At 37.5% G+C, this 23,172-nt stretch overlaps 2 protein-coding genes across 2 annotated transcripts in view; one reads left to right on the top strand and one right to left on the bottom strand.

The window, feature by feature from the left end:
- LOC141430111 (uncharacterized) overlaps positions 1-23,172 on the bottom strand; it is a 276,496-nt gene that overhangs the window by 159,901 nt on the left and 93,423 nt on the right. The window contains 1 exon segment of the mRNA XM_074090657.1: positions 21-498. Within this exon segment, the coding sequence (XP_073946758.1) occupies positions 21-498 (478 nt within the window).
- Positions 20,353-22,317, top strand: LOC141429983 (uncharacterized). The gene is made up of 2 exons (XM_074090512.1): positions 20,353-20,447; positions 21,292-22,317. Exons 1-2 carry the CDS (start codon positions 20,414-20,416, stop codon positions 22,167-22,169), a joined length of 912 nt encoding a protein of 303 aa, XP_073946613.1. The 5' UTR covers positions 20,353-20,413; the 3' UTR covers positions 22,170-22,317.

The raw sequence follows: 23,172 nt of genomic DNA on the forward strand, positions 1-23,172 counted from the left end.
ATAAAACAGAGAGCACTCACCTAAAAACAACACTAGCATCTTCATTTTCTAAGTGAGCCGCTTCACTGACCGACCACTGCAGCAGCACAGCCTTCCTCTCCCCAAGAGGTCCACTGACAATCCTCCCCGGCATAAACCTCCTCCTGTACCTCACACTTTTTGCTACCCTGCGCTTCACCGCCCTCCCAAACCTGGGCCTAAAATAATACTCCTCGAACTCACGCTTAGCTGTCCTGAACTCACTAGAACTGTCACTGTCACTGTCACTGTCACTGTCACTTACGAAATCTGACATTTCGAATGTTTGTTCGAATTTTGATCGCCGTCTTTTGTTATGTTTGGAGCGCTCAGGGCGTTGTTTGGGTATGAAGTAAGGTACAGGTTCTTCGCGGCAGGACCGCTCCGCTAAGGAGGTTGGGGTGAAGTTGCCCCGGATGGAATTGCCCACGATTGAGTAGATGACGTAATCCCGGAGCGAAGCGCCGAATCGGAGGTGAACTGGAAAGAAAGAAAGACTCAGATTAGTTTTGGGGTTACAGTTTATAACATCGGATTATGGATTGACTTTTTGCTTTGGTATTTTGCGCCTACACTTGACTGCTTTGCGTCTTCGTGACACTTATGAGTTTTATGCAGACCCGTCCACCGCTTCCATACCAATGCCAAGCCATTAATACAGTGAAACAACGTAGTCATAGGCCCAAATTTATTATTTTAAAAGCCTATAGATATATAATTATGTCAATTACCTCAATTGTTCCTTTTTAATTAATGTTTATGACTTCATCATCACAGCCTATATACGTCCCACTGCTGGGCACAGGCCTCCTCTCAGAACAAGAGGGCTGTTTATAACTTATTAAAATAAAAAGTTATTAATTATATCTGAAGAACGTACTAGTTTTAATCTGTCATCTCCCAGGATAACAGGATCAAAGGAATTTGGGCACAAATTTGTGCCTCTGGGAGAGGACAGGTTAAATGATAATATCTGGGTAACCGAGCTTCGGCTAAAACTTGAATACACGCATTTTTAGGGTTCCGTAGCCAAATGGAAAAAACGGAACCCTTATGGATTCGTCATGTCTGCCTGTCTGTCTGTCCGTCCGTATGTCACACCCACTTTTTTCCGAAACTATAAGGACTATACAGTTAAAACTTGGTAAGTAGATGTATTCTGTGAACCGCATTAAGATTTTCACACAAAAATAGAAAATAAAACAATACATTTTGGGGGTTCCCCATACTTAGGTAGAACTGAAACTCGAAATTTTTTTTTTCACCAAACCCGTACGTACATCTATCTATGGATGGGTCTTCAAAAATGATATTGAGGTCTCTAATATCATTTTTTTCTAAACTGAATAGTTTGCGCGAGAGACACTTCCAAAGTGGTAAACGGACACAGTTTAACTTCTAAAATAAGAGAATGATAAAACTAAAAAAAATACATGATGTACCATGTTACCATGCAAACTTCCACCGAAAATTGGTTTGAACGAGATCTAGTCAGTATTTTTTTTTCAAATACGTCATAAATCGTAAACCACAATTTACCACACTTTTTATTTTAAAGGTTGCCTGGAAGAGATCGCTCTTAAGCGATAAGGCCGCCTATTGCTCACCTTGTTATTTTTTTTCTCTGTGTATCTGTTTTCTGTATCGCTTACTATGTCTGGTGTACAATAAAGAGTCTTTGTATTGTATTGTATGTATTGTATTGTACCTTTCATTCAATCAACAAAGAACTTTTATATTATGTTACTTGCTGCTACGGAACCCTTCATGGGCGAGTCCGACTCGCACTTGGCCGCTTTTTTCCAGACACAAGACAACATAAATTGATCGCCGGTATTAATAGAGTTCGCTCTATACTGCGGAACTATGCAATTTTCCGGGATAAAATATCCTATGTGATCCAGGTTCATTAAATATTTGTGTGCCAAATATCATCCAAAAGAAAAAAAGCCTTAGTTACTTACATAAGTAGTCTTTACGCCAGCTGTGTGTGTCTGTGTCTGTGTGTGTGTGTGTGGTGTGTGTGTGTGTGTGTGTGTGTGTGTGTTGTGCGTGCGTGCGTGCGTGCGTGCGTGCGTGCGTGTCATGTTTTATTCAATATCTAACAATGATATTACTAAGTAATTTTATTTCTTTTACACCGTAACAATAGGTAAAAATAATGCCCGTCATTTTTTTCACGCGACACGGTTTCCTTTTCTGCCTGTACTTTGCACCATAAAGCCAAAATACTCACTAATTTCCCATCAAAGGCCATAGTTCATTTTTTATCGGATCATGCTCAAAGAGCCATCTGTCATCGACACATCCCCAGGAAAGGAGGCCATCGGGCCCCGGAAACGGAGGCGTGCCCCAAAAATGTCCACCAGGGGCCAATTTCCGGTTGCGAAGCCAGTTGACGAAGTATCAGAAATACTTGGTACCTTTAAATACTTGCTAGTATGTTAAGAAAAAACACTTACTTGAACGACATTCATTGACATTGATCAGGAAATGGTCCCGAATTAGTATAATGCGGACTTTAGACTTTTTTCTTTGAAAATATAGCTGCATCTTTATCGCTACTGCCACCTGCCTGACTACAACGTGACCAGAACTCATGACATGACGACCCCCAGAGCACATGACCGGAAAAGTCATGGATATCACGAGTATTCGCGAGGTCTTTGAGCATATCTGCGTCGGCTCAGGCTCCGCTCTGTTACTGTCTGTCTAGTTGTCTACACCTTGTCAAGACAGATAGTTTGATACCCTCAGAAGGATATAGGCTGGTTTTATCCCAAAAATTCGAAAGTTCCTGAGGGATAGCGTTAAATGAATTCTTTTCAGATGAAGTTGTGAGAAAAAGCTAGTAATTTGGTAACAGTCGAGAAAAAAGCACGGATTAGAGATTGTTTCACAGCGCAATGTCACAGGCATAAACTAGTAATTGTAATTAATTTGTAAACTACCTAGTATTTATATCGCGTTTTTATACCAAGTAAATATACTAGCGTTCCGTGGAAATGGGCCAGCCGCGAATGACAATGGATTACACTTGCCCCGGATTCGGTATCAGGTTAGCTTTTACGGGCATTGTACGGGCCGGATTTTAACGCTATAGGAATGCTGGCGAAGTAGACATTCAGCAATTTAGCATAGTCTGTATTCCATTCCTTTTTTTCCTTGTTAATGAATTCCTGAAAATCTTCACTTAATATTATGAATGCTATAGAAACTCGAGCCGTGGTGGCCTAGTGGTTTGACCTATCGCCTCTCAAACAGAGGGTCGTGGGTTCAAACCCCGGCTCGCACCTCTGAGTTTTTCGAAATTCATGTGCGGAATTACATTTGAAATTTACCACGTGCTTTGCGGTGAAGGAAAACATCGTGAGGAAACCTGCACAAACCTGCAAAGCAATTCAATGGTGCGTGTGAAGTTCGCAATCCGCACTGGGCCCGCGTGGGAACTATGGCCCAAGGCCTCTTGTTCTGAGAGGAGGCCTGTGCCCAGCAGTGGGACGTATATAGGCTGAGATGATGATGATGATAGAAACACTGTCTATTTGTCCGTTGTCCGCAAAATCATCTACGAAGAAATAATTTATCGGGCGAGGCGAGACGAGAATTGAATGTATGCATTATCGCGCACCCGCCGCGAGCCGCCGTGGGCTGCCGCCATACAAATTTCAATTCGTCTCGTATCGCCTCATCATCATCCCAGCCTATATACGTCCCACTGCTGGGCACAGGCCTCCTCTCAGAACAAGAGGGCTTGGGCCATAGTTCCCACGCGGGCCCAGTGCGGATTGGGAACTTCACACGCACCATTGAATTGCTTCGCAGGTTTGTGCAGGTTTCCTCACGATGTTTTCCTTCACCGCAAAGCTCGTGGTAAAATTTCAAATGTAATCCCGCACATGAATTCCGAAAAACTCAGAGGTGCGAGCCGGGGTTTGAACCCACGACCCTCTGTTTGAGAGGCGATAGGTCAAACCACTAGGCCACCACGGCTTTTTTTTTTTTTTTTTTCGTATCGCCTCGCCGGTGGAAAATCACGTTAATACTTTACACTTTTTCGGGATGTAAAAAAATCTACTTAAGACTTAGACCAAGGCAAGCTGTGTGCAGTGCACCTAATTTGAGTGGTCCACGCGCAAAAAGCTAGTGACATCTTTTTCAGTACTTATATTGTATGTAGGTCATAACCTACATTGTAAGTACTTAACTTAATGTTAAATAAAATTCCGAATCATAAAAGTGTAACAACTTTCACTTTGTTACAAAAAAGTATACAGAAGTTACAAACTCCTTTCAAAACTTCGAAAAGGAAACATTTTTATGAATAAGTTCTTTTAACATACACTTTCCACCTCTTTGCGATGCCTACACGCCTTTAGGCTACGTTTCCATCAGAGATAATGGTATACGAGGTAGCTCAGCGATGCGAGAATGCATGCTCTTTTCAAATTGAAGAGCCAATATCTGACACAACTAAGCGTGCATTAATATCTGGTCTAATCTGGTCTAGTGACTGAGTACTTCGCAACACATTCCTCACACGAATCTTTCCTTTGTTTTGTATGATAATAATAATAATAAAGCCCTTTATTCTGAACCACAAGCATGAAAAAATAATAATAATAAATTTATAAAAAACTGGTTAGAGAATGTCTCGTAGTTCAGCGTGCCTGTTGGCATAGACCTCCTCCAACCTTTTCCATTCGGTTCTGTCGCGTGCTACTCTTCTCCAGTGATGTCCAGCTGTTAATTTTAGATCGTCCTCCCATCTCGTCTGTTGTCGTCCACGGCAGCGCTTGCCGTCTCTAGGGTACCAATCCGAGACAATCTTGCTCCATTTCTTTTGTGGATCCCTGATCATGTGTCCCGCCCATCTCCATTTTTGTTGGTCTATTTGCTCAGTAATGTCTTTAAATCTCGTTTTCCTTCTTATAACTGTACTTTTGATTTTGTCCAGCTTTTTTATTCCCATCATGCTTCTCTCCATGGCTCTTTGGCAACTTTGTTTTGTATAGTTACGAGTATACAAAACCTCGCTCCGTTGAGCTGTTTCCACTAGAGCTGCGCTGAGCGAGGATAACCCCTACATCACCGCTGGACAGGAATCTAGACACGTTTTTTTCCTATGCATACATATCTCAGGTTGCTGAAAAAAAAATTCGTGTCTAGATTCCTGTCCAGCGGTGGTGTAGGGGTTTATAGCACGCAGCACGGATTGCTGAGGACCTGGGTTCGATTCCCAGCGCTGGTCTCTTTTTCTGGTTTTTCTGTGCATCCATGTATCAGTTTGTATTTTCGATATAACTTCATTAAAAGTTTAAATCAAATAATGTTCTATTTAATTGTCAGTGTTTGTCAGTGCCAAGGTGTCACAAGGTTGCTATGGTCACCTGATTATGTTTAGCAGGTTGACTGGTTGACGCAGTATGTCCTACTCAATCGGTAAAGCAGATTAGCGCTCATACTGAGCAAAGGAAAATAGATCTTAGGGTGACGAACCTTTATTTTTTACTCCGACTATACATGAAATAAGGGTAAAGGGTTTAAGGGGGTAAGGGGTTGTAAGGGTTTGTTTTTAAACAAGTTCCTATCAAATGAATATGTCCCTAAAGTCGAACTTTCAAGTTGACAGACACGTCTATTGGCATTATTGTTTTATGACATGCAAACGATTATCAACTTTAGGGTGGTAGACCACATACTTGGCTGATGATGGTACATGAAAACTTTTCAAGGTTAGCAATAGGCGGTCAATTTTTATTTAGATTAGTGATATAACAAAATACATAAAACTAACCCTACATACAATACAGACTTAAAACTATAATATATAAATAGATAGATTCATGCAAAAGATGACAGATAGTGCTCCCTAAGCACTTAAAGATAGTTTAAGCACTTTGCTGGCTTCAAGTCATATAATTGTTCATTAATTTACTTTTAAAAGTCCTTCAACTGTAAAGAAGTACTTTTTAAGTACCTATTAATCATTTCTAGTTCCTAATAAGCATATTGAAAAGTTCTGTGAAGTAAATGTAAAAGTTGACTGAGTCGACCAATACATAATTATGCTGTGAGAAGTTGAAGGACTTTTTTGTTGTGAATATAATATGAGAAGGTTCCAAATTAATTCGGAATATTTTAGCGGGTTATTGTATTAGTTTGACTGAACGCCTGTGTAAGATCATCATCATCATCATCAGCGGGAAGACGTCCACTGCTGAACAAAAGCCTCCCCCTGAACTCCGCAATAAACTTCAGCTCGCCACCTGCATCCACCGATAGCCCACAACTCTCACGATATCAGTCCATCCGTAGGCTTGTCAATGGTCTTCCGGTACGTGGTCGCCACTCGAGGATCCTTCTCCAACAGTTATCTGTTCTTCGAGTAATGTGGCCCGCTCATTGCCACTTTAACTTGCATGTTCTTCGAGCTATGTCGATGACATTAGTTCTTCGGTGAATTTTCGTGAGTACCTATTGCGGATGCGGATTCTATCGCGTAAAAAAATTTCAAGCACAGCTCTTTCCATAGGCCGCATGTATATGTCCGTTGTTCACCGGACAACGGACTTTTATTTGCGGTGTTGTATGGCTTCGTCTCCGGACAAGTGTCAGGTGCATACACACATTCATTGTAAGCTTTACAACACCGCAAGTCCGGCAAAAAACATTAAATTTAAAAATCAAAAACCCGACTGCCTTAAAAACTAAAAGGAAGAAAATAAGTCTAGTGGTCTAGATTTCTGTCACGAAGCTCATTTAAGGTTCAACAGTCGGGACCCATTACCAAGATTTTTTGAGCTGGTTACGATTTCAATGGGTCCCGACTGTTGAACCTTAAATGAGCTTCTTGACAGAAATCTAGACCACTAGATTTATTTTCTTCCTTTTAGTTTTTAAGGCAGTCGGGTTTTTTGATTTTTAAATTTATGTTTTTTATTTTATACTTTTTTGATATTTCTGTGAAAATAGTAGATTAAAAGTATTATAACCCGTATATGTTTAGAATGGGCTAATTATTATCTTTCATTTGAATCCCATATTGTTACTATACAAAATATATTTTTTTATTCCTTCGCCATTTTTTTTCGCAGACGCCATATTTAAATATTATATACCCTATGTCACTCCGACAGTTATGACGAATCCAATGATACCTCATATGTTACAATCCGTCTAGCCGTTTAGGCTGCAGCGAGGACCAAAGAAATGGACATACATACCCACATACATACATAATTACATACATACATACGCTCGAAAAACATAACCCTCCTTCGGGCAGTCGGGTAAAAAAACGATCTGTTGTCCGGTGAAAACAACGGCACAAGCGGCCTTAGCCCGTTGCGTGACTCTGAGCCTCCCCAAGAGGCCAACAGTCTCAGAGCCATATGTCATCACTGGAAATACAAACTGAAATAAAGATGCACAGAAAAAAACAGAAAAATAAGACCATCACTGGGAATCGAACCCAGGTCCTCGGTAATCCGTACCGCGTGCTATACCGCTACACCACTGATGGTCAACGGTACCGACACGAATTTCCCCTATGCACCTCATATCTCAGCTTGTTTGTTTCTTACTTAGTCACTTAAGCAGTGACGCTAGCGACATCTATGCCGTAGCCCTCATCGAGAAACTTTTTTCGGCACTCCATTGGAACTAACCGCTCACCCGGACAAGAGATATCGTTACTAAGCAATCAAATTAAGATTGGTTTCTTTATTTCAGTTTGTATTTTCAATTTAGGTTTTACGGGATGACCGTAAAAGTAAAAATTTGGAATTGAAATAAAAAATACAAAAAGATTCCAAAAAACCAATCTTTATTTAGTCCTTGTTGAATATTGGACGAGAAGACACTAGAAACCATCACGAAGTTTCCCGAACGCTGCCCATCCGTGTTGGAGTCATTACATTGCGGAGCCGTAAACCGAACTAGTTTGAAGCGATCAATCGAGCGCCGCAGTGTATTGCAAGTTGTAGTATTTTTCTTACAGGTTTAGTGCTTAGGGATACAGGGCTTAAAGATTGCTGAATCAAGTCTGTCCACGTCCACAGAGTAGCATAGGGCTGTAATTGCCACGTTCGCGGTGTATCGCTATGAATCATTCAGTGGTCGTTGAAGTACTTAAAGTAAAAGTTTAACCGAGAAAGAGGGTTATAAGTTTGATGCCAATGTCTGTCTGCTGTCTATCTGTCTGTGTGGCATCATAGCTCTCAAACGGACGACGAACCGGTTTTTTTATGTGAAAGTCAGTTTCCTTGCGGTGATTCTTAGGTTATGTGTTATTCAAATAGCTTCAGCTATTTTTGAGATTTTGAACTTTAAACTGACAAAATATCGGAGGTTATTCAACTTTTCTAACTTGATTAGGTTATTTATTAGGGTTACATTCCCGAAGAGTGACAAGCAGAACCCTGGCAATGTCGCTACACTGTCTGTCTGTCTGTCTGAATTAAGGCACTTGTCCCACCGCCGACGATGAGCGAGAAGCGAGTAGAGCGAGTAACTAGAAACGAGTGGGCGAGCAGCGAGAAGCGAGTGTAGTTTTGTCGCTCGGCTGTAAGAGAGTGTTCGAGTGCGACGGGCGATTACTCGCTCCACTCGAATCGCTCGTGCGGGGCGGCCGCCAAGCTGACATCGCTGAGCGAGTATCTATAGCTCAGCGAGTTTTATAGCTGTTGTCGCTGCGACAAAAGATGTAAGAGCGAGTTCTCGCCGACAGTGTGAACAGCCAGCGATCAACTATTAGTATATGTGTCTCTTTTACTCACACAGGATCTTATATCTTTTGTTCGTTTCTTGAGCGAGAAAATAGTCGATAGCCAATCGTTTCCTCGCTGGCGGTGAGACAAGTGCCTAAGGCAAACGTACGAGTGCTCGTCGCTGTCCCAATAGTTGGCATCTTTAATCTTATGTCATTAGCAATAGAGATGACAGCAGGGTGTCATCTATTGGGCATTAGCGTGTCGAGCACTCGGGCGTTTACCTTACATCACAATAATAGTACTTGGGCGACCGAGCTTCGCTCGGGATAAACTCGATAACAAGCGTTTTCCCAGAGATAAGATTTTTTATACCCGAAAACCTCTAGATGCCAAATTTCATCGAAACCGTTGGAGTCGTTTCCGAAATTCCCGAAATATATATATGTTTATACAAGAATTGTTCGTTTATAAAGGTATTAAAATATTTCGCTTAAGTCTATGTAGGTTTGTCATGCACTGTTTGGGCTAATTTAAAAATTTTGATCCGTTATTTTCATTGTAGAGTCTCTAATGTTTGATGTCCAGTTAATCGTTCAAAGATTAGCTGGAAGAGATCGCTTTAAGGGATACGTTTGGCTTATCTGTTAATTTATGTGTTACCTGACGAAACTTGTTGTGGATCAGTAATACCTATTTGTCATTTAATTATATTTTTGTCATAAATTTAGTGATTGGATGCGGTTTTGTTTAATGGTGTATGTGTGTGTGTGTGTGTGTGTGTGTGTGTGTGTGTGTGTGTGTGTGTGTGTGTACTTATTGTAATTTTCAAAAATTTTGATTAATATGTTTAATTTACTTACTCAAAAACTATACACTTACTAAAAAATTATACAAGCCTAACCCAATGTAATCAAATTAAATAATCAAATCTCATCATCATCATCATCCCAGCCTATATACGTCCCACTGCTGGGCACAGGCCTCCTCTCAGAACAAGAGGGCTTGGAACTTCCCCCCAGTGCCGCTGTCATAACTATTCATACATTTTGAACGCACATGTGCGTCGGTGGCGCCTGTGGTCAGTCAAGTCAAGTCAGGTGACAGTGAATGCGTTAATGGGCATATATTATGCAAGCGTGCTTCATCTTAGCCCACATCTTCGCTTATAATCATTTTGTATCATGTTTTTCTCGACGACGATTTCGATAGAAAGACCACAATTTTCTAGATTATCATCATTACAGGTATTTGTTTATTACGTTGATCATAAATAAGTAACCATGACTCCCAGGATTAGTCCGGGACTCCGGGACTCCGGGACCTCCCGGGAACGATCGATTGACCCACTAACGGGCCAAGCCGGTGCCAAGTAATTATGAGGACAGGCCTACAAGACGACATACGAACAGTACTAGCTTTAAGATGGACAAAAAATAGTAAGGCAAATAGGTATAGCTATAAGTAGTGTGTGTATCCCTTCTTCGATGTAAAAGTACATTGTGTCTTAAGGGCGGTAAATAAGGAACTACGAACGAGAGTCTATTAGAAGCCCGAAGTCGAAGACTAAGGGCTTTAATGAGTCGATGTTCGTAATTCTAGTACCGCCCGTGCGACATACAATGTTTTTCATCACATTTGCGAGTAAAATTTTATATGTTTAAAAGAAAAAATATAATTGTTCCAAATATTGGCGATACGTTAGGCTGCGCTCTTGGTGTGCGTGCGTGCGTGCGTGCGTGTGTGTGTGTGTTTGTGTTATAAATTTGTTTCTTATACTGATTTACCTCCTTGCTACGAATTGAAATGTATAAAAATAAGACCAATATAATTTTTATAAATCCTACGAAAGTTTGTGTGTGTGTCTGTGTGATTGTATGTGCTTAAAACTTAAAAATATTTTTGTCGAAATACATTGCTGCTTTAGTAGGAAAGTGTCACAACTCAAAAAAAAGTTTCAGGAGAACCATGCAGAAGATGAACACTTCATGCGTTACTTTTTACGGCTCTCCAAAAAAAACTTTAATACTATCCAACTAGAGCAGCGACATGTTGTTAGTGGAAGGACCAACATTAACGTGTAATTCCCAATCACTGGCATTAGCGTAATGACTCTAATGACAGTTAATGGCTACCGGCCAGCAGTTAATCTCAGTTCATTCGCAATCGGCGACGAGCCCGGGCTGCTGAGTTGATCAGCGAATGAGGGTTTTCACGGAGGCGAAATATCGCTAGATGGCGTTAGTATCGTGAGGTTCATTTGACGTTTGACGTCCGCTCGTGATTGGTTAATAGTACATTGTGTCTTAAGGGCGGTAAATAAGGAATTACGAACGAGAGGCGTTAATGAGTCGATGTTTCGTAATTCTAGTACCTCCCGTGCGACATACAATGTTTTTCATGTGATTTGCGAGTTAAATTTTATATTTGTAAAAAGGAAAAATAGAATTCTTCCAAATATTGGCGATACCTAATGACTTTCGGCAGGTTCAGCGGCTTAGACGTGATAAGGTAACAAACAAAAAAACAGATTTACAAACTTTCGCGTTTCTAATATTACGTAGTGGGATGTACATTGAGAAGAAAAACATTCTCATCGAACGGTATTAATGGGGACGCACTCAGCATAATTTAGTGTTGTGTTATTGATTTTAGCGACACCATAAACGTAAGCCTTCTATAATGCTTCCAAAAAACCGAAAATTATGACCTGCATAAACATAAACTGTTTGCTACAACAAGTTATCAAGTCATCTGACTTATCTGTGAAACTTTAATTATTGTTTAGAATACATCGAAGTCGATTATTATTACATTCTAATTTCGAATATCTCTCAAAAACAGAATTAAAATAAAAGAAAATTTATTTGATATATTTTATTTTTATTTGAATAACACTCACATGGAATAATATCAATAATTTATTTCTAAAATATCAATCCTTGACTACTACGACTTGAATATAATTTAATGTAATTTATTCCATGTCAACAACGTGTAAATTGTAATCTTAGATTTTTAAATATTAGTTATTTTTGTGTGCTCTATGGCCTACATTTTTAACCGGCTTCCAAAAAGGACAAGTATGTTCGACTGTATGTATTTATCAATGTAACATCCTCATTGCATCCTACATGATTTAACAATAAAATAAATGAATAATATTATTAGAGTAAGTAGGATTCTAAGAGTTCCTTTTCTCCAATGCCCTTCTCTTATTATCATAAACAAACATTAAGTACTCAAGTATTTACAAGCAATTCAGAATACTCCAACCGCACAAACTCAAGACCAAAGGGATATGAAATAATTACAGTTATTAAACTACTAATGCTCTGAAATAGACATTTCTCATGGTAATCTCTACGCGTAACTTATCTCGAACATTCCACGTATGTCGGATTAGGCCTCCAAGGTATTTCTTCCAACTTGTCTTAGAGTTAGAGCCTTGGGGGACCTCGTGGTACACGCTAGAACTGCCCTAGTTTCATCTTGAATACATAGTTTGTGTTAGGTATTATAAAAATAAACGTAGCTTCTTCGACTTCAACTATTTTATTAGGAAGAACAGTTCCCCCTTTAGTAAAGCATCTATGATATTCAAGAATCGGACGAATTAGAATTACAGTTGATTTCAAGATAATAATTTACGCATGCTTTCAAAATAATTATCTTAGTAAAATTTTAATAAAAGTAGCAGATGTTGTCGTTAGAACAGGGATAAACTGACTACAGTTGACCACAGAAAAATTGTCTGTACCTACATAGTCATCCTATCTAAGTATCCATACCAAATTTCAAGTTGATGCCAGTAACTGTTGTAAAATGATGTCCTGCGAAGACGATACTGGCCGGACTACGAGAGTTTTACAACTAGATCATTGTATTGTCACCAGACTTACGCAAGTACGCCAAATTATAGCTCAGTGGAATAACAGAAAGCCGTCGTAAAATGTTTGTAAATTTTGAAACCACGATTGTTGCAAGTTAAATAACTTGTAAAACTGACCGAGTAACTGATCGAGTGTTGCCATACATTCTTCCGGAATGTTACTATATTTGCGAACTACTTTCCGCTGGCGTTCGTGTCCTCACAGCATAGTGACTCTCCTCCTTATATAACTTATAAATAATAATAAATAAATAAATATCATGGGACACTTGACACCAATTGACCTAGTCCCAAACTAAGCAACGCTTGTACTATGGATACTAGGCAACGGATAAACATACTTATATAGATAAATACATACTTATATACATATTAAACATCCAAGACCCGAGAACAAACATTCGTGTTATTCACACAAATATCTGCCCCGGCCGGGATTCGAACCCAGGACCTCAAGCTTCGTAGTCAGGTTCTCTAACCACTTAGCCATCCGGTCGTCCAACTATGAACTATGCATCAAATTCTTGTAACTAGAGTTTCTTTTTGCGGAGCCATGCACAATTATATATTTTTTCTCATAATCTAAATTCTTATTTTAAAATTTATAGACATTAGGTTAGGTAATAATATTAGCTGTCAGCTGCTCACCCTAGCATAGTCAAAGTCAAAATATCTTTATTAAATTTAGGCTATAACAAGCACTTATGAATGCCAAAAAAAATCTACCACCGGTTCGGAAAAACCTCTGTTGAGAAGAATCCGGCAAGAACTCAACGAGGTATATTTTTTGAACAGATTTAAAATATTATTAAATGATATGTATACATCACAAGTATTTAACACAACTTTATTTTTAACACAGTAGGTTCGCTATTTCAAAGGGATCGCTAATGCGGATCGAAATTATTTCCAAATATCCCTCCCTGTCCATGATATAATCATTAACTTTATAATACGCCTTACGCCTTAGATATTAATGTCTTCTTGACAATAGATCTGAATTTTGTATCCGTTTCATTTATAATATTTTTTGGAATTTAATTATAAAAACGTATGCAATTTCCCAAAAACTACTTTTTGGTTTTAGCCAGTCTGGAAGATGGAACTTTAAACTTCCCTGTGTTTCTAGTAGCTTTTGGCTAGTTTATGTTGTACATACGCTCAGAGACGGAAGGGCCCGGCTGGAAACCATGCCAGGCTTATTCTGAGCCGGTCCCTTTTGCCAGCAATGAATATTATGTTATTTTAGTATTTTTGTGGCAATATTTTTTTTCCTTTCTTTCTTTCTTAGTGTGTTGTATGTTTTTATAGGTTTAGTTTTTAAATAGGTCCCCCTGAAAAACAGCGTTGCGGCGTGCCGTAACATTATGCTGAGTGGGGCCCACTTTATACTATTCGATGTTAGCTTTATATTCTTTCCCTCTTCGAATATCCATACTAATATTTTAAATGCGAAAGTGTGTGTGTTTGTATGTTTGTCCGTCTTTCACGTCGAAACGGCGCGACGGATCGACGTGATTTTTGGAATAGAGATAGTTTATGGGCCAGAGATTAACATAAGCTACTTATTATCCCGGAAAACAGCTCGCGTTAACTGAATTCCACGCAGGCGAAGCCGCTGGCAAAAGCTAGTGTGTAAATAAATCTTTCTCTGTCTCAACAACAAGTCGAATTTGATGTCGGTTTAAAATAACACTTCGGCCATCGTTTCTCTAGGAAGACTAGAATTGGCGAGCGTTACGTTTCTGTTAGCTACTCAGATGGAAAGACAACACTACTTGTTTATACAACTAAAAGCTACAGCCGCCCACAACTAACGAGCACAATTACCAACTAACTTTATCTACAAGTAGTACAGTCTGTCGAAGGTTTAAATTGGGAATAGTGTTTTGTTGTCATTTTAAGATGAATTTCCATTGAATATATAAATCTTTGTGCTTAAAATTAGCATTGAATTTCACGTATCTACGTGTATTTTTTACTTGTTTCATACGATGTCACGAATAAATAGTTTATTTTCTTTCTTTTAAAATATCATTATTATTATTCTCTTTATCTAAATTCTTAGTTTAAGTTTTTATAATAAATAATTATATAAAGTTAAATACAAAAAAGTACAAACAAATTAAAAAATATTATAAGAACCTAACCTAGTTTGCCGCCGATAGCGGGGCAGCATCATTATTATTATTTCTTTCTTTTTAATTTGGTGACGACCGGATGGCCAAGTGCTTAGAGAACCTGACTACGAAGCTTGAGGTCCCGGGTTCGATTCCCGGCCGGGGCAGATATTTGCATGAATAATACGAACGTTTGCTCTCGGGTCTTGAATGTTTAATATGTATTTATCTACATAATATACATAAGTTTATCCGTTGCCTAGTATCCATAGAACACGCTTTGCTTAGTTTGGTACTAGGTCAATTGGTATCAAGTCTCCCATGATATTTTTTTTATTCTGCTTCGTTTTTCTGCTTAAAACTATAATGATATAATTTGACAATTCCTTTCTGTGAAAGACAATATTATTGGTTAGAGTTTAGGGTGCCTTTTATCTATTCCTCATGAATTGTGGCTCATAACTACATGTAGGAATTTTTTGGTTGACAGTTGAATTTCTCTATCATGTGGTTTCAGATTCCCCAACAAATATTTACGAATTGTAAGTACCAAGATAAACAAAACTTACTTATTATTCATTCCACATACGCGCATTTACCCAAGCAGTTGCAAAAACGCCTCTAGGGAGCAAGCTTGGAGCAAGCGAATGAATTCGAGCGCCATTTTTACTCGATGACATTTCGGCTTCCCGCCAATTTGTTAGTGTTGCCAGTAGATAGAAAACATTTTATGGCACTGACAAAAATTAGGACGCAATAAAACATGGACGGTAAACCCAAGAGGTTTAGTTAGGGACAAATTTAATTTATTGTACTCGTAATTAATTGGTGCTGTTGAAAATTTCCGGTAACGATTCATTTGGGGATTGTGTACGTTTCCTAAATTAAAGTAAGTAATTAGAAGGAGTTCATGGGAGATTGGTAAATTTATTTATTTTCTCAAAAATGTCCGTAAAAGTTGACATTATTCTTTACATATCAGAAGGTGAAGTGCATAGTTTATGGTCAGCGAAAAATTAAAAAGTTAAAAAGATTGCAGGCGCGCTTGCTCGGTAATGATGAATTAGCGCGCCTGCAATCAGTCACATTTTTTTAAAGTTAAAAAGGCCATGGAAATGTTGGCACAAGTCGTATACAGGCAAGTATAATGGCCGGTATCAGATATTTTGTTGGAACTCCGGACTTTTTCTATTGGGTCTGAAATAGCTTGTGGTGTTTTCGGTGGAAAAATACACCTGCAGTTTATTTTTAATGAAAAAAGGCGGGAAAGCATAAGAAAAATATTGGAATAAAATTAAATTTTATAATATATTTTGAGAAAAAGTTTATTCTATTTCAGAATTATTCACCATTTTTGAGAAAAGCTTTATATTAGTCTCGGCTGGAATAGCAATTGCTGGCTTCGTATTAGTTAAATTTAATACTCATACTCAGCCAGCAATTGCCTACTTCCAGGCCACGACAATAATCTACTATTATTTTTTACATTTATAACACGATGATTTATCATGGTTCGAACAGGATAGGATAATTTATTGGCTTGTAAAAAAAACTTTCAACTCAATAGGTTCAGTTCAGTGCCTACCTATAATAATAATTGTAAGCAAACTGACCTCTCACTCTGAGAGGAGGCTTGTGCTTAGCAGTGGGACGTATATAAGCCGAATCAAAGATGATGAAAATGGCTTCACATACGAATGGATAGACACACGAGATATTATCATATACCTCGTTCCATTTTTTATGAGGCAAGGAATCTTAAAAAGTGGCACGAATATAATCAAAATAGTTTATGGAATAAGACTACTGACTATTCATTTCTAGCTTATTACTCATAAATGCGGGCGAGAGGCGAATTCAATTTCATCCCAATAAGGGAGACAAACACACATCACAAAGCTCTCCCATTGCTTGTCGGTCAACATTAATCACATTTAGACAAGCTGCGCCACAAATCAACACGCTTCAGCAGGGCTACTACGAAACTCGAAACTCGAAGTTCGTGTCGTACCGTCCCTCTTGCTCTCGTATTAATTAGTATAAGTGTCAGAGAGACCGCACGACACGAACTTCGAGTTTCGAGTTTCGTAGTAGCCCTGCAGTACTATATTCGTACCATTCGTACTATAACTCAGGGCTGCCTACGATCATTCCGAGTGTATTAGACAATACGGCCTTGTGGGCCAGTGATGGAGACCCGTATCAATAATGATTAAAAAACTGGGGGCTACTATGAAATTCGAAAATCGAAGTTCGAATCATACCGTCCCTCTCACTTTCGTATTAAATAATATTGGCGTCAGCGGGACGGCGAGATACGAATTCCAATTTTGCATTTCGTAGTACAGGGCCTGATCCGCATGTTTCTATAAAAATACAACCCAAACATTATTATTCCACAACTCCCAAATGTATTTACTTAAATCAGGTGAAGGGTCATCGATTTATGCGCTCTACTGGTACCGGGTCGCCAAGTCGCCAATTCATTGGTGTTGCCAGCCTTCGGAATGCCCGCAAATTAGACTAAGTCGCTTGGACCTTTATTTATTAGCGGCAAAAACGATCTGACATGTTGCTTTGGTTCGATTGAGTGTGATTTTATGAACTGTTTGTCGCGAAGTCCTGTTTCTCTTCGTTTATTACCCTCTGTGTAACACAACAACATAATAATAATTACATAGCTTTCGAATTTTATTTATTTTTGTTTTGTCCGTGCAATGCAACCAATATTGACAAAAGGATGAACATTTTTATTTGTTTATATTGAAAGAGAGAGAGAGAGAGAGAGAGAGAGACATTTATGTACACAGAAAAAATACGTTAGGAAGAAATAAAAATTACAAAAAAAACATCGAATAGTATAAATTGGGGCCCACTCAGCATAATGTTGCGGCAAGCCACAACGCTGTTTTTCAGTGGGACCCATATTGGGACTCAAACATCTTAAAATAATACAGAAATATATAAACACATTTCAGTCTTGTAATATTCTGAATCTATAAGTTGGTGTAGGTATATTACCTTTAAATAGTTTTGCAAAGTTCAAAGGGTAGTACCATTTTTAATTGCAGAATACGTACTCTTGTTTCATATTAAATATATCATTACATTGATGCTTCTTATTAATATTGGAACATACTTTTACTGAATGAATTTCTGACATAATTAATACGACAAAGCTGCGTAGCAAACTAGTTAGAGGATCGAATGCGGAGCTAGGATACCTCAATGAGATCTTGCCAAATAAATCAGTTGAGTTAGTTCGATTATTAAGGTATTTTGTATAAAAATATTTGATCTCTGGCTTCTTTCCACGATTGGAATGTTCTATGAGATTACTGTTGAAAGAAATGAACTTGTACTTCATCCTTCTATGTTGTCAAGAAACAGCTCTCGCTGACAGGGCGTCTTTACATCGCAGTTTGAACTCCAGCGCCATTTTGTTTTTTATCTCTCCTGATTGGCTAATTACTTACCGCTGCTGCTATTGGTGATTACGACGCCATTTGTTTGTTTTATAACTTCGTTAATTCCAAATCGTTAATCCAGTAATGGGGTAGCAATTATGAAATTGACATTAACTTGGATTAGTGCGTATATTTAACCTTAATTGAACGTTAATGATAGACAAAATAGTCTGTTTTGGTAAAAAATAATAAAGATTAGCTGATTCTCGCGGGTACGCCATAGTTTTCTAATCCCTGGTAATTTCGAAAAATACCTCACGTTAAAGACAATGTGCAGATATTTTTCATTTATTCATGATATTTGGAAATTTCAACTCCAAATGGTACTTTAAATTGTTTGAATAAAGCACGGATTTGAGGAAAGTGTTATCCATGTCTCAGTTTGTATTTTCGATTGGTAGGTACCTTTAAAAAACCGATTTGAGAAAGTATTAAAAACATATTTTTAAGTAATTTTTCTACAAAGAGATGGACTGCAAACTCGATTCGCTCGTATCTTTCTTATTTTTTTATTTTTACGTCATTTGTTTTATTTTCCAGTTTTCATCACATTAAATTATCTAAAAGAAAAATTATATTCCTTGCATGCATATTCCCTATTATAAATTAAGTCAGCCAAACAGAGCCCAGGATAACCTAGGTTTAGGGTCTGCATGACTGTCTGTTCTTTTTTTTAATTTTCTTGAATTGGTTTCGAACACATACAGAAAGACAGGTGTTGTTAGAAACATTAGGCGTCGTCAGTTACTGTTCTGTTTTATAGTTAAAGATAAGAGTACGTTTACTTAGTATTAGACCGGAAAAGTTAAAGTTGAATTCCACTACAGCAGTTAAGAGTTACGAAAAATCTACCAAATTCGAGTTCCATTTGTGTACTGAGGGTTCCACGTGAATTAGAAAGCAGCATTGGGTTTTCTTACGAAATCACTTTTATGCTTTTATGAATGAAAAACAGAGTAAGTATATTTTAAATATCAGTGTTACGGCTCTTAAATTTTAAATTTACTTGTATTGTGAAAAGTCAAAGTCAAACAGCCATGGGTGAGGCCTTATCTATTTCTTGACGATTTTTTTATAATTCTAATAATGTCAACGGGAAAAGCAAACTATCAGATAGGGTGAGATAGTCATAAAAGCATTCTAAAAGTACACGTTTGTTCATTTTTAAAATTTTGAAAAAAAATAATACAAATCGAACGATTTTTTTAAACGGTTTTATTTAGCTTGTCTTGTTTGTTGTATTTTACGTATTTCATTTCCTTTTTCAATTATTTGCCATTTTATTACAACATTGCGTATAAAAAAAACTTTTATTTCCACAGAATCTACTTACACTACACCTAAAATTACTACCATTAATTCGCATATTTCATTTATTTTTATATGAACATGCGCTAAGAATTTTATAGAATAGGCCTTTTATCCTAGGCCAGACCTATTCAGTACTAACAAAAAACTTATTTTGTACCAGAGTTACGGCACATTAAATTAATGGACCCCATTAATCGTGGACAAGCTCCTGAATATTCCATATTAATCGCCCGCTGCCTGCACTCACTACAAAGGATTCAATCAAAAATCTCAACAAGACGAAGCCCGTCGTACTGTGCCCGTCTTGATTAAATTTGTACAAATTATTACTTCCTAGCCGTTACCCGCGCCTCCGTCCGCGCAGACGTTTACCGCTATCCCGCGGGAAATATGCAATTTTCCGGGATAAAAACTATCCTATGTCCTTCTTCGGGACTCAAACTATCTGTATGCCGAATGTCATCTGAATCGGTTAAGCGGTTTAGACTTGATTGAGTAACAAACATTCAAACATTTAAACATCCAAACATCATCACAAACCAATTATGCTGGAGCATATAAATTGGCCAGGAAATTCCGGTCGTCAAAAAGTTAAGAAATTCTATTGTGTGTGCAAGTTCCCAATCCGTTCTGGACCCGCGTGAGAACTACAGCTCAAGCAGTCTCATTCTAAGAGGTGGCCTTACAATGGGATATATACGAGTATAAACCAAAGTTATGGCGATTATTAAGATTAACTATTTTTATTCGCGGTTCCTCATAACGAGAAGGACATGGTTATTATATTTGAATGCGTTTTTTATTACAACAATTAATTGCTTGCTTTAGTACGTCTTCAGCATGCTTTGATGGTGTTTGTTTCTCATATTTTTACGTATTTTGTATTGTTTTAAAATGTTTCATATAGCGTTTTCGTTATTGTCAATCTGTAAGTTACCAGAAAATATTTTTTTTAGAAAGTGTCATAGCGTTTATGTCCTTTTTTACTCGACTGCCCGAAAGAGGGTTATGTTTTTCGAGCCTCCGTTTCGAGCGATAAATGTAGTATATGTATCGGATTGGAAGTATATGTATCTATTATCTAAATGGCCCATTGCTGTAATTTTTGCCGGACTCGATTTTGAACTGGCCCCGGCAGTTGAACTTTAATTAAATTAACAGAGTTTAAGATAACTAGACTTATATTCACCTTATCCTTGAGTTTCATTCTTGACAGTTTAACACTTCACCACAGATAAAAAATAAAGCAATGCTGACGCTCAATATAGACATTAGATCTAAAATTTATTATTAAGCATTGATGTGACAGAACTAGTTTAATTATGGCGTCTCGTCAAAATAGTTTTAATAATGAATTTAAAAAAGTAATGATTTACATGAAAAAATATCTAAACCCATTTCTAATAATTGACTCTTCTATACAAAAAATAAATAAATAGTATAATCATTTTTAGACAGCCTACAAAAGTACAATGGGCAAAAAAAGCTTGTATTTTATTAACAAAAGCTTATTATCGAAAATAAAAACTGAAATAATGCAGTTATGAAAATACGTAAATAAAAACTCAAAAAGTTAGTCCAGCGCTGGGAATTGAACCCAGATCCTTGGTATTCGGGTCTATATTTCAGTTTGTATGATAGTTTGTTTGTTTGTACGATATGGGTTTTACGGGATGACCGTAAAAGTAACAAAACATTTGGAATTGAAATAAAAAATACAAAAAGATTCCAAAAAACCATCAAGCTTATTACTCTCATGTTTGCTCTTGCAGTTCTTCTTGTCAACTTCTGCGACGTCAAGGACATGTACGACATCGACATTGGGGTTGATAATTTGTTCAGCTCCTTAATAGGTCCCGTGTACAACATCAAAAAAACCACTCATATGTTCAATATTTTGAACTTTTCTACAGAAAATACAACAATAAAGAGCACACGGAGAATCAAATTAAGATTTTTCAACGAGCCAGAATTAGATGATAATGCAACTATAAAGAATAATTACTACGTAACGAGGCATAAAAAAAGAAGAAAAGTTAGGCCTGGATTTTTAAGGAAAAGCGATTTAGATACGGAAGCACTTATTAACTCTGACCTGGATAAACCAGTCCCTGATTTTAACGTTGACCCATTCAAGATGTTATCCCGCCGGTTCGATCTCTCTGTAACTCAGTATACACAGTACAGAGCAAAGCAAGCATTGAGAGAAGAATATTTCTCCGACGAGTACATCGACCTCGTTAAATTGGAAAAAATAAGACTCTTATCTGTAATGGAACAGTTCGTGTACGAATCGAGGTACAAAATGGTGTATGCGCAGAGATTGAGGAAGAAATACAAAAGAAGGGTCACCTACCAATTAGGATACTGCTTCGCTTTGATGAGGAACATGAAACAGCAGCAATACGTGCTCTTTTCCGTAATGCACAGCAATCGGGTAAACTTCACCATGTTCTTTCAGTTTATGAAGATGTACGAGCGGATTATAAGGCTGGACATTGATTTGAAAGATTTGATCAAGTTCATAAAGTATTTGGACTTTATGGTGTCGCAACATAACGCCACGGACAGGCCTCATCGACGTTTCCTTGTAAATTTAGATAATAGAAGCAGTACGAGGTATAACAAAAAAACTACTTACCACCCGTAACATACTTATAAGTTCACTTTTTATAATTTATTTTAATTTGTATAAGTAAATGTTAATTTTAATTGATTTTATTTTTGATATGTTTATTTTTTTAATCACGATTTAATGTCATTTTATTATTGAATTGGATATGCACACAAATAATGGTTCTTCGTTATCTGTAATAAATGTTTTTTTTTCTTATTATCATAATTTACCCTGTATAATACCGCAGTACTTCGATGTAATAGCACATCTAAAATAGAAACATTTATTCGCATTTCGCAAATTACAGAGAACACAAAATAAAAACCGGCCAAGAGCGTGTCGGACACGCCCAAAATAGGGTTCCGTAGCTAATACGAAAAAATAAGTAGGTAATATTTTTCTAAGGATTTCGTATTTTATACGGAATCTTCCAAGTTTAGGTATATTTTATACCTTAGGCTGCTTTTTACTCTTAAACTACTAATAATTCTCAAGCGCTCGATTTTAATGAAAATTTGCACTTTAAAATTGAATATTTTGCAAACAAATGACTAAATCGAAAAATCGTTTTAGCAACCCCCTAATGAAAATGAAAAACCTATCCAACGATACCCCATACTACAAGGTTAGATGAGAAAAAAAAATCAGCCCCACTTTACGTCTATGGGAGGTATACAATTTTTTTTTTTTTTTAATGTTTATTGTACCATTTTGTCGGCATAGTTTACATACATATTCGTGCAAAATTACAGCTTTATAGCATTGATAGTCCCTGAGCAAAGCCGCGGACGGACGGACAGACAGACAGACATGGCGAAACTATAAGGGTTCCGTTTTTGCCATTTTGGCTCCGGAACCCTAAAAAGTACAGTCAGAAAGAAAAGCTTGTACTAAAAATAAATTATTACCAAAAACTTATTTGTATCACAAATTAATTAAGTAAAAACGTTCATGTAAAATTTGAATTTGAGTTTGACAACAAAGTACCTACCTGATTACAAGTATGTTAAGAACAGATTAGGAGCTACGCAAAATA

Source organism: Choristoneura fumiferana, chromosome 8 (assembly GCF_025370935.1).
Source record: "Choristoneura fumiferana chromosome 8, NRCan_CFum_1, whole genome shotgun sequence".
Classification (NCBI taxonomy): Eukaryota; Metazoa; Arthropoda; class Insecta; order Lepidoptera; family Tortricidae; genus Choristoneura; species Choristoneura fumiferana.

Bases quoted from the DNA above. Each gene is read 5' to 3' on its own strand.
- LOC141429983 (XM_074090512.1), top strand. From the start codon at position 20,414: ATGTTTCATATAGCGTTTTCGTTATTGTCAATCT. The intron at 20,448-21,291 runs GTAAGTTACCAG...TTGCTCTTGCAG, and splicing joins GTTTTCGTTATTGTCAATCT to TTCTTCTTGTCAACTTCTGC.